The sequence below is a fragment of the Mytilus edulis genome, chromosome 7 (assembly GCF_963676685.1).
Source record: "Mytilus edulis chromosome 7, xbMytEdul2.2, whole genome shotgun sequence".
NCBI lineage: Eukaryota > Metazoa > Mollusca > Bivalvia > Mytilida > Mytilidae > Mytilus > Mytilus edulis.
Window position 1 is genome coordinate 40,038,053 of NC_092350.1, and position 12,308 is coordinate 40,050,360.

General features: G+C 31.0%; 1 protein-coding gene across 20 annotated transcripts in view; it reads left to right on the plus strand.

Annotated features, from left to right (window-relative positions):
- LOC139482682 (tumor protein p53-inducible protein 11-like) overlaps positions 1-12,308 on the plus strand; it is a 202,034-nt gene that overhangs the window by 184,484 nt on the left and 5,242 nt on the right. For 10 of the 20 annotated variants that reach the window (XM_071266740.1, XM_071266741.1, XM_071266742.1 and 7 more), the window contains 4 exons: positions 2,240-2,347; positions 3,582-3,684; positions 8,180-8,281; positions 10,233-10,390. In XM_071266740.1, the coding sequence (XP_071122841.1) occupies positions 2,240-2,347; positions 3,582-3,684; positions 8,180-8,281; positions 10,233-10,390 (471 nt within the window). The remainder of the gene's footprint in view (positions 1-2,239; positions 2,348-3,581; positions 3,685-8,179; positions 8,282-10,232; positions 10,391-12,308) is intronic. The other 10 variants (XM_071266736.1, XM_071266737.1, XM_071266738.1 and 7 more) reach the window with 1 other exon arrangement.

Below are 12,308 nucleotides of genomic sequence, written 5' to 3' on the forward strand. Positions count from 1 at the left end.
TACTGTAATATTTTGATGTTATTAGATATAAGAAGATGTGGTAAGAGTTCTAATGAGACAACTCTGCATCCAAGTCTCGATTTTCAAAAGCAAAACATTAAAAATTACAGTACTGTTTTCAACACTGAGCCTTGGCTTACACCGAACAGCAAGCTATAAAGGGCTTCAAATTTGACTAGTGTAAAACCATTCAGACATGGAAATCTATTTTTAAAAAAGAAACCTTTGTGAACCACATCACCAACCAACAGTTACTGAAAGTTGGGTTCCTAATTTAGAACGTGAGCTTATTGTGCATATCAATACATACCACAGCAAAACCTGAATTGCTAAGAAGGTAGTGCAATTTCCACTGTATGTGCTGCACTTTCAGGGTCAAAATTTAAAACGTCAAATTCTATCTTGATTTAAATTTCAAAAGATGACATCCTACAAATAGCTGCTATGACATTGGCTCTTGTCACTTATTAAACAGCAATTAATAGGGTATTAATCATCCCATGGGCACTTTTACACCAGGTTTGGTAATTGATGGACTGATGGTTAAAGGGAAACACTTTGAATAACAAGCTATAAAGGGCCCCAAAATTACTAGTGTAAAACCATGCAAACAAAAACCAACAGTCTAATCTGTATAAAAAATGAGAAACCAGAATCACATATGAAACACAACAACAAACGACAACCACTGAACATCAGATTACATTATTATACATTTTATTACAGAAGTCACCTTGATTAGCCAATAGGAGACAAGGAATTGAAAAATATAATGTATATTTATTTAATATTATGGTATACAAATGTCCAATGTCTGTCCGTCTGTCTGGCGTCCACATGTCGCACCATAACTTGAGAACTGCTTTATATCCAAGTTTCATGAAACTTAAGATAGTTGTTTCTTATGATGGTCAAACGATCAGTATACTTTTTGGTGAAAATAGGATTTAAACTTTTTGAGGTACGATTTTCATAACTAAAACAGGGGGGCCCGGTTTCACATGTTGCGCCGTATCTCAAAAATGATTTACGATTATTACTTAAAACTTTACACACTTCTTATTTGTATTAATTTCAAGATCTGTATACTTTTTGGTGATGATTCAAAATTTTATTTTAGAGTTATTGAGTTTTTTGTAAAAAAAAAAAAAAGGTGGGTTTTCACATGTTGCAACCTATCTCAGGAACTATCTATGATTATTGAATAAAACTTCACACACAAGACGAAGGGGGTATCATGCGCTCATGGTGCAGCTGTTTATTAATTCTTTGCATCTTATTTTTTAATCAAATATAAGCTAGGTGACCGCTGTATAACTTGTAAAACTGGACTGAACGATATATATGGCATATATACTGTGGATTCTTTTAGTTTTTCGTGTTTACTTATTTTTGGTGGATTGAGAAAACTTTTCATGGACATTATAATGTAATCAAATGTTCAAACGCAGATAGAGTGATACAAAAAACATCTATTTTATAAACTACGATACAGATAGCAGGAACTACTAAAAACATTTGACAGTATAAGAAGCTATACCAACAACAAATACCTGACTCATAAACAAATATATACATGAACAAGAACAAAACTACAAATAATCATGATAGTCTGACATGGTACAGACACAAAATGTGGTGGTGTAAAAAAAAATGGGTTTAACAATCCCGCAAATATTTTCCTTTGCCTACAAATCTCATGTTTTAAAAGTAAAAAATTTAAATACACAATTTTAAACCTGTTCAGTGCTTCTATGATTCATGACGACTATCTTGAAAAGGAAAAAAAAGATGAACAATATAAAAAAGAAGATGTGGTATGTTTGCCAATGAGACAACTCTCCACAAGAGACCAAAATGACACAAAAATTAACAACTATAGCTTACCGTACGGCCTTCAACAATGATCAAAGCCCATACCGCATAGTCAGCTATAAAAAGCCCCGAAATGACAATGTAAAACAATTCAAACAAGAAAACTAACGCCCTAATTTATTGTAAAGAAATGAACGAAAAAACAAATGTGAAACATATAAACAAACAACAACCACTGAATTACAGGCTCCTGACTTTGGACTGACACATACATACAGAATGAGGCGGGTTAAAATATTAGAAGTTTGTTTTGAAAGACAGGTCAAAGGGGTAGATTGCTATGGTTACTGCTATAGCTGTTATTTAAATAATCATTTCATTTAGTGGTTTCATGAAGTCTCATCATAAAATTTTCTTTTTTCAGTTGAGTCAAATATTAGGTCACAGTGACCAGTTGTATGTAAGATTACCTCCAGGGTTGAAGATTTGGCAGCTTGTCCTTGCCTTAATATTTACTGTTATTGCCTTGTGGGTAAGTTGACTGATAACTGATAAAGAATTTTATGTATTTTAAGCCATATCATTAAGAGGTGGGATGTTCCATTTAACTCTTTACTGTCATTTTTTCGATATAAAAAATACATCCTTCCTAAATTTAAATCTAAAATTGGCTTTCATTTTTCATCACGCCGACAGTTATTGACTATATTACCATTCTAGGGTATTCTTATTAATTAACACATCTAGATATTTATTACTTATAAATCAGTTCAAGTTCTGTAAGAGGAAATCTTTTCTCTGATTTACTGTGTTATTCTTAGAATTCTATCTTGTCTTGTCAATTATACACACTTTTGCCCTGTTTGTACAGTACATAAATTGTCTTCTCTTCAAAAGAGTGAGTTATACAATCATGAAAAAGTTGAAAACGAAAAAAAAAAACGTTGCATAAAAATTGCTTTTGACTCAACCTGATGTTAATTGTCTAGGATTACCAGTTTTCTTGCTGAGTTCTGTAGTTCACTCCAGACACTATAGCTTTAGTATTTAAGTGAAAAGGACAAGGCAGAGTCATAAATAATGACACTTATTGCCACTTTTTACCCTACATGTTAAAACTGCCATTACCTCAGAAATGCTGGTGAAAGATACCAGGGGGACATTCAAACTCATAAATGGAAAATGAAATGAGAGTGGAATGGCTAAAAAAGAAATAATTGACAATCAATAGTACAAAACACAACATAAAAAAATAAAGACTAAGCAACATGAACCCCACCAAAAACTGGTTGTGATCGCTGGTGCTCTGGAAGGGTTAGTAGATCCTGCTTAACATGTGACACCTGTTGTGTTGCTCGTGTTGTTACAAACCAGGTAGTAAGTCTAATTTGTAGTTAAGGATCTCAGATAGGGTGATAAAGACACATGAGATTTAAAGGCTTTTCATAATTGCATGTAGAAGCTTTAGTTGAACTCAGTACTGTATTAACAATTGTTTGATTAATTTACTTAATAGTGTATCAACAATTGTTTTATTAATTTTATTCTAGACCATTAATTTATTGTTAACATGGGACAAGTTCAAAAGTTTATATTTATGAATCAATGTCTGAAATTAAAATCAACACAAACTAACATCTGTCATGGTGCCTATGGGAATTTCACTAATGAATGTGTTTATTTTTACAATATTTTCTATATAATTCAAAATGAGTTATATATTATAGAATTTTATCTGATTACTGATACTTTTATATATATTTCAGGCTTTTATATTCCCTTCACATTTATATGAGACAACATTTGGAGACACTAGTGATGACAAACACATAGTTCTGCCAATACGTTTGTATGGTATCACACTAATATGTAAGTTCTCAAGCAACAAGTGTTCTGTCTATACGTCTGTATGGTATCTAGGGGTAGAAACATACCTTTTAGGTCCTTATGATATTTTTTTAATATTTGGATCTATGGTCCGCAAAAAGTAAAAAAGATCAAAAGGACCTAAAAGCTACGGTTCCGCAGCTACAGGCTATCACGCTTAAATGTAAGTTCTGAAGAATCAAACACCTTGTTCTGCTGATAAAACTGTATGGTTTCACACTTGTATGCAAATTATCATGCTACAAACTCATGGTCCTGCCATAATTCTGTATTCATTTATCACACTTAGGCCAATTAAAATTTATTGATAGATTTTCATCCCCGCCCACCCCTCTGAAATCGTCCCGCCCCGATTTTTTTTATTTTATAAAATTTACGATTTACGGATTTTGTTGGTTTCCGTTACCGATAACCGTGAAAAATTTCGTTTCAATTATGACTTCCTGTTTCAAATTTCGGTTTTGTACCTCTAGTAAATCTAACCAAAATGATTGTCGACATATTCTGCTGCTCTATGATGACAACATCATCTTCTGAGAGTAAAAACTGATAACGATAATGACGTTAAATATTCGTGTTACGAGAAAATTGCTGTGTCCTAGACCACAAATCGCGGTATGTCACAAATTTCTGTGATTAGAAAACTGAATTTTTTTATGCAATGACTTTGTGTCAGGAAGTTTAAATGAGAAAGATATCCCAAGCGCTAAACTCGTGGTACCCATTGATATAGAACACATGACTGGATTAAGGATATTGAAACACAAACACGAACTTGTATATTGAGTTTAAAAAGTCGACTAACATACGCTTTTTATTTACACATGCCCTTTAATAGATTTTACCCATGACTGTCTTTTCTTGTTGATTAACAGAAATTGTCCCAATACCCAAAAAGGGTAATTAAACAACAACCTCTTTTTTTATTATTAAGTTCACATGTGTTTTACATGGTAATTATATTTTCATTTTGCATAAATGCATAAGTACCAACCCTATTATTTTCAACACTGTTTGAGTTTTCTAGTTCTGTACTCATAATAATTGTGTTGCATACCAATGCATTTGCTTCATTTTATGGGGACTAAAAACCATCGTTTAGGAACCCAAATTCATTTGGTGTAGAAAGTCCAACTGAAGAGATCATTTCTACATGTTTTTGTTGTTTAGCCGCAATTAGAGACATTTATTTTAGGATTTGAAAAATAACTTAAGATTCCTCATACCTGTGTATACATGATATAAGCTTATTATTACACTTGCATATATGAAGAGCTCGTCACAAAATGGTTTCATATGAAATAAAATTTAAAAAATAAAATCCTCCCACCCGCCCCATTTTTTGAAAAAAATTGGATGAAAATCTACTAATTAATTTTAGTTGGCCTTATAAGTAAGTTCTCATGCAACAAACCCCTTGATCTGCCCATAAGTCTGTATGGTATCCCACTTATCAGTAAATTCTCTCATTTTCATATTGATTTTGATGTTTAGACATTGTTTACATGAAACAGAGTGAAAATAAGTTATTTTTCCTTAAAATTGGTTCTCATGAAAAAGATTAGCTGCGGAACAGTAGCTCTTAGGTCCCTATGAATTTTTTTTACTATTTGGGAACAAGGTTTGCGAATAGTCCAAAAAATAAAAATATCATAAGGACCTAAGAGTATAATGGTTCTGCAGCTAGATAAAGATTTAATTTTAGATTATGAGAAATTTTTTATAACATTGCATTTGCTTCGTGCTAACAACCTTTTTTTTTAAATCGTCTGAAAAATTGCATCAGTTGTTCAGTTTGAAGAAAATCATTGTAAACAATTTGGGCAATTTGTAGCTACAATTGTCTAACAAAACCTAATGAATAAGTGAAGTTTCATAAAAGGATTGTGATTTATTAATGATACCTTAGGTTAGATATTACAAAAGCTTCTGCTTGGTATGATCAGTAACATGGTTTTGTCTGTTCTGTTTACACCCTTTAGATGTCTTTTTGTTTAGTGTGTGTTAGGTTTTGGCTGTTATGTAAATCTCTTGTAGATGTTTTTGGTTTTTGTGTTTTTTGGTTTTATATTTTGTTTCTACCTTCTCATTATATACATTATGTGCTTGGAGATGCTTGTTCAGCTGGTATAAACTGATAAATGGTTAAGAATCAATATTTCTGAGGACAATTTTCTCCAGTATGCCCTGTAAGTATTGTGTGATTGGCATTGAAGCATCAAATTATGTTCTCATCAGATCTTTTTCTAAGTTTTACAAGAAGGAAATTAACATGTGAAATGAGTTTGTGCCTTTCTTAGGATTGTAAGAAAAATAAAGGGAACAACATAAGTTGATTTGTTAAAATGACATGCATACAAATGGAAAAAAATATGGTTTTCAGATTTCATTTTCTTATGTGCTGGATAGCTCTTTTTAAGCAATAAACATTTGTTCAGTATTTTTTTTTACTTTTCAGTTTGGTTCTGAAAAATTCGGGAAAGAGGTGTAGGGGGGAATAATGTTATTTTGTGAAGAGAACTTTCATTTTGTGTCAAGTATGACACATTCAGTTATTTTGTATATAATTCATATATAAAAAAGCATTAGGAGGTGTGATTCTGTTTATATAGGGAAGTCTGCTTAAAATTTGCTTATTTGAGATTTTTATATTACTACACTAAAAGAGATACTTAAGAGATTATGTAGTCTATAAGTTATTGCTATGCTGCAGGAGTCAATGCTAAGTGTTTTCTGGGAAATCCATTTAGTCCTTTTTCGAATTGCATTTTAATGAATGAGTTCAATAAAGATTCTAGTGTGAATTTCAAATATCTCCCATTTTATGAGATTCTTACATGTTCATACTCCGTGTGCTTACAAAGATAGTAATGACAGGCCAATATCTTTCTCTTTAGGATGTGAAAACAGAATTAATGTGTCCAATACAATGCTTTTAAGTGCTACATGAATATTTGAAAGATCTTGTTGAACTTTTAAACCTAAGTTCATGGTTGAATAAGATTCTGAATTTCCATTCATTGTAACCCATAAAAAGAAATCCTTTAACTATAAAGATATAGGAAGATGTGGTATGGATGAAGATGAGACAACTCTCCATCCAAGTCACATTTAGTAAAAGAAAAACCATTATAGGTCAAAGTACAGTCTTCAACACAGAGCCTTGGCTTATACCGAACAGCAAACTATACACGGAAAGCTCACACTGAACAGCAAGCTTACTATGAAATCATTTTTGAATTCAACCTACATAGGTTTTGAGTCTGTTTTCTCTCCTTTCTTGTACCTCAGATTTGATTATAGATTAGAACTGTCGTATTATTATCGGTTAATTAATTTATAAGATTTGTTGTAATTCCGGGCTATGTCTCATTAAGTCAGGTATTGTCCTCGAAGTAATAAGATAATTGATAGCTGTAGTGTAAATCTTCTCAAGAATTGGTATATATCACAATCGATTATGGAATAAAATATTCACAATTGAAAATGTGCTGTGAATTTCTCATTTGTTTCCATTAGATGGATAAATCAGAGGTTTTCAGGTCTTTGACTTTGTTAATTGAAAACCACAAATCATTGATCTCCTTAGAAAACTTTACTTTCAAAGTAAAACTTACTGGTATTCCCCTTTTTTTTAATCTTGGATTACAATAGGACAATAGCCTTTGTTGATTTGATCACATTTTTTTTTACTGTCACAAATGCACATATATTGATTTAGTACTACTAAAGAGGACAAATTCACCAGTTCACATGTCTTTTAAAGGAGTTATATATATATATATATATATATTGAACTTGTTCAGTAATATAAGCATACATTCTCACTGTAAAAATACAAGAAAGATAATCTGATTAAATAATATTTCAATCTTCAGCATTGACAAAATCTGTGCATAACATTTGAGCGCAAACCTCGTAACAATTGTGTGCATTCATTTTACAAACAAACACTGGTAATTGTAGATAAAACCAAGAAATTATAAATATCTATTTATTGAAGCACCCCTTCCATTAGTCTATGTCCCTGTCCACCATAGAAGGGGTGGTACTGATAATTCTAGCTGGTAAAGTCTTTTATTATGTACAAGAGACCAAATGACACAGAAATTAACAACTATAAGTCACTGTACAGCCTTCAATAATGAGCAAAGCCCATACCGCATAGTCAGCTATAAAAGGCCCCGAAATGACAAATATAAAACAATTCAAACGAGAAAACTAACAGCCTATTTTATGTACAAAAAAAATGAATGAAAAACAAATGTGAAACACATCAACAAACGACAACAACTTAATTACAGGCTCCTTACTTGGGACAGGCACATACATACAGATCTTTTACAAGACTGCCACTAAAAAATAAAAATTTCAACTGACAAAGAGATAGAAAAAAACATCTATATTTCAATACGAACATTTAGTTTATTTTATTTTATTACAACTATGATTTTGAAACTTGTATTTTATTTTTCAGGTTTGTCGCTGGTATTCTGGTTCATGGTAAAAGCTGTTGATAAAGAATTAATTCGCCTGTTGTTGTTGTGTAGCATTATTTACTTCACCCTTCATACAATTGGTAAGGTCAAAGGTCAAAGTTAAACCAATGTAAAAAAGATGAATATTTCTGTCAGTGCTTAAGATAAAAGACTATGTGTTGACAAATAAATGATATTTGAATCAAAACAAACCTTTCCTTTTGAAAGTGTTTAAGAAATAAAAAGGTAGATTCAATAACTGCATTGGTGCTATTCTATTAAAATGTATATGAGGGGGTAGGAAGGACTTTCAAAATATCCCTACAACCAATAGTTTAGATAATTTTGCATAATGGTAATAGACACATACTAAAAAAGACCCAAAGGCCACATTCAATAATAAGACCTCCCTTCCTTCAACCACCCACACACATTATAATGAAAAAGACTAGCTAATTGGATTAAGGATATAAGAAATTTCTTATTTGGCTTAACCAAATTTTCAGAGTGTACTATGGTCACTTCACCTCTATATACAAAACAACAACTTATCAAGTAGCTAGAAATTATTTTTTTTTTTTTTTTTTTTTTTTTAGTAAAATATTGTCATCCATACTTTAAAATGTAGAAGTAGTTAGTAGATGTTTCCTTTGTACAGTGTGATACAGTGGTAGTTTTTGGAACCATTTTTCTGAAAGAAAAAAATATTGCAATATCCTTTTTATGTAAATTATCGTATAATTTCAAGTAAGCCTTATAAGAAATAAATATTGATTTTGTTTGAATCATTTTTTCTAACATCAGATTATAATTTTCACTATGAACTATCTTGGTTGTATGGAGGGAACCTTGTAGAGTTGAGATCATCTATCAATTTATTTCCAAATAACTATTGTGTATGAGTTGAGAAGATGTCTTATCCTGAACCATTTACCAATGACCAATGAATGACCCCACATTTTATCTGAAAAGTACACATCTCATCAGCCATTTGTTTTCTGCTATAAACTACCATAAGTCCCATTATTTTGGAGTTGTAGGGATGGATGTCTTTTTGACCTCCAAAAATTAAAAAAATTAAAACTTGCCCTTCAATCACTTGAAAATTTTAGAAACAAGAAGAAAAGCAAGATTTCACGATCTTTTGTCCTGTTTATAGGGAGTTCACTTTAATATCATATTTTCTTACAATGCAAGTGCATTATATATTGTTTTATCCTGCAATTTGACACTTTTCACTTCAATTTAAAGTTTAATTTGTTGTGTTTGATTTATTTTATGAAATCAATATTGTATAGACAGGGACAGCAAGAGTCTCTAAATTTTTTCTTGACATAAACAGTAGTTAAAAAATATAACTTCTCACTCTAAATAAATGCTGAATACCAAGAGATGATATATTAATTCTATAACTATATTTTTTTGTATAATAAAATTACTAATTGCAGGATAGAATTAAACTCCTGGCTGTTTATTGTTCAGCTTCAGTGATGGTGCCATTTTATATTATGTGCTGTGTTTATGTTATTTATTGTATGTTTCACCAATATTTGTATCACTTCATTTGAAAAGGTGTAAATAATTTACTGGTAAAAGGTGTTATATAAATAGAGTACTTTACAAAATTTCTTCTTCGACTCAAGTAGGCAAAATATTTTGTGAAAATGATTAAAAACATGAAGTTTGGATATTAACGAGTCAAAGAACATCTGCAAATACATAATCATTGTTACAACCTACTGCATATATACTATTTGATGGCTTGCTTCCAAACTAAAATAATTTGTTAAATAATATTCATAAACCTCACTATTAAACTTACGTAGAATAACTGCTTGTTACCAACTTTTAATAAAAAAAGAAATCAAAATTTTGAATACCAAAATTTAAAAAAAATAGTTTTTTAGAAAAAAAATCAGTCAGTAAAGAATATTTGGAAGGGAAAATCTGTTGCATGTATGTTCCTGCATTGATTCTTCTTCATTTTATTAATCAGCTTATATATAATGCCTCTTACCTCTAAAAGATACCTTAGCTCTGTGGTATTTATAGTTTCAGCCATATGTGTGCCATTGTCAACGAGTTTTTGTGCTATTCCACTACTACTTTTGTGTACTAGACTAGTGGCAATATGTATAAGTAGTTACTTCTACTGGATAATGACAAGAGATTGGCGACCCAAAGATCAATGGAAATTATATCGTACACAGGTATCCAACTGTCGCATCCTTATTAGTCGCTTAGTCTGTCTTTATTTATCATATTTCAATGGACAAATGTCTTTTTGTTTTTATCTGCACTTGCATTTATCTCCCTTTGATTAACAAAATTGATAACTGTAATGAGTTAGAATTGTTTCCACAAGATATTTATTGTTTTTTCTTCTTCAGATTTTGACATTTTTTACTGTTTATAATGCTTTTTGCATTAACGAAAAAGGGAAACTACTAAACTGATTCATATTTTATACCCAAAGATTGAAATTGGTATCTCTTTGGTTTCTGATGATTATTAAAGTACCACTAGACCAAATCTTTAAAAAGTTGAAAAATATTATATCATCCATCATAAAAATCATACATTTCGAGTTGATATTGATGATTTTTGACATTTACCATGTAAGAGTTATTCCCCTTAGTTATATTAATTCTAAAGTTTTCCACTAGTTATGCATAACATAATAAATAAGATTTCAAACCGATGTAAGAAGTTAATTGTGATGTTGTTTTTAAATTTGCTATATTGGTGTAATTTTCTGCATGTATTGAAAACAAATTCACAAATGTATAGAAGTTTTGGTTTTGTGGTAAAACATTAAAAAAGCAAATAGTGGAAACAACTTGACTCATTATGGGCACGTTAAGAATTAATGCACATTTTACTATATAGTGATGTCCCTTTGCTTGCTATTTTATAAGTTATCAAAATGAGATTCTGGATTTATACTTTTCCATATCCATTAAAGTATTGCTGTAATATTTATTCACTTGTGTTGGGGTTTTTTTGGGTCACTTTAGAACTTGCATATATATAGAAAAGTATAACAAAATACTGAACTCTTAGGCAAATTCAATAGGGGGAGGTCTATAATAATCAGACGCTGTCAATCAGCAGAATGAATGAAAAACATTAAGTGTCATGACAACTGTAGTCTGCTGAAATGTCGGTAGCATTAAATAAAGGCAACAGTAGTATACTGATCTTCAAGACACATCTACTCTATGCAAATTGGAATTGATTGATTAGAATAAATGCAAGCAAATGGACAAAATTTACATTTACATTTTTGTAGTAGATATAATATATAATATATAATAGATGGTATAACTAAAACATTTCACTCCAATTTTTCCATGTTTGATATCTGAAAAAAATCCTTATGAGAAATTTTGACTTCTTGTAATATTAGCAGCTAGACCAATAGTCTTGATTATCCAGTAGAAAATAGTTATATGTTAGAATAGAAAATTGTTGATATGATAGAATAGATAAGCTTTTTTCTTGCTGTCAGTTCGATATAAATAAGAAACTGTGGTATGAGTGCATGTATTTATATGAACTGCTATTTTCTGTCTATGCAGATGTCCTTGTCCAGACGTGTTCAATGTAGAAATTAGATATGTACTTGTTTTTGTTTAATTTCATTGATTTCCTTTTGGTTTTATTTATGTAAAATGATATCTTGATTTAGGCCATCATTTTGTTTATTTAAAACCCTATTCCAAGACATTGGTGTGAACATTCAAAAAAAAAACCACTTAAAAAATGGAAGATAATCTTAGGGATGCTTCTAGAAAGAGGGGTGCCATGGAACCTATTTCTAAACGCGCGTCTGGCGTACAAAATTATAATCCTGGTACCTTTGATTACTATTTACACCACTGGGTCGATGCCACTGCTGGTGGACGTTTCATCCCAAAGGGTATCACCAGCCCAGTAGTCAACACTTCGGTGTTGACATGAATATCAATAATGTGGTCATTTCTATAAATTTCCTGTTTCCCAAACTTTGAATTTTTGAAAAAAACTAAGGATTTTCTTATTCCAGGCATAGATTACCTTAGCCGTATTTGGCACAACTTTTCGGAATTTTGGATCCTCAATGCTCTTCAATTTTGTACTTGTTTG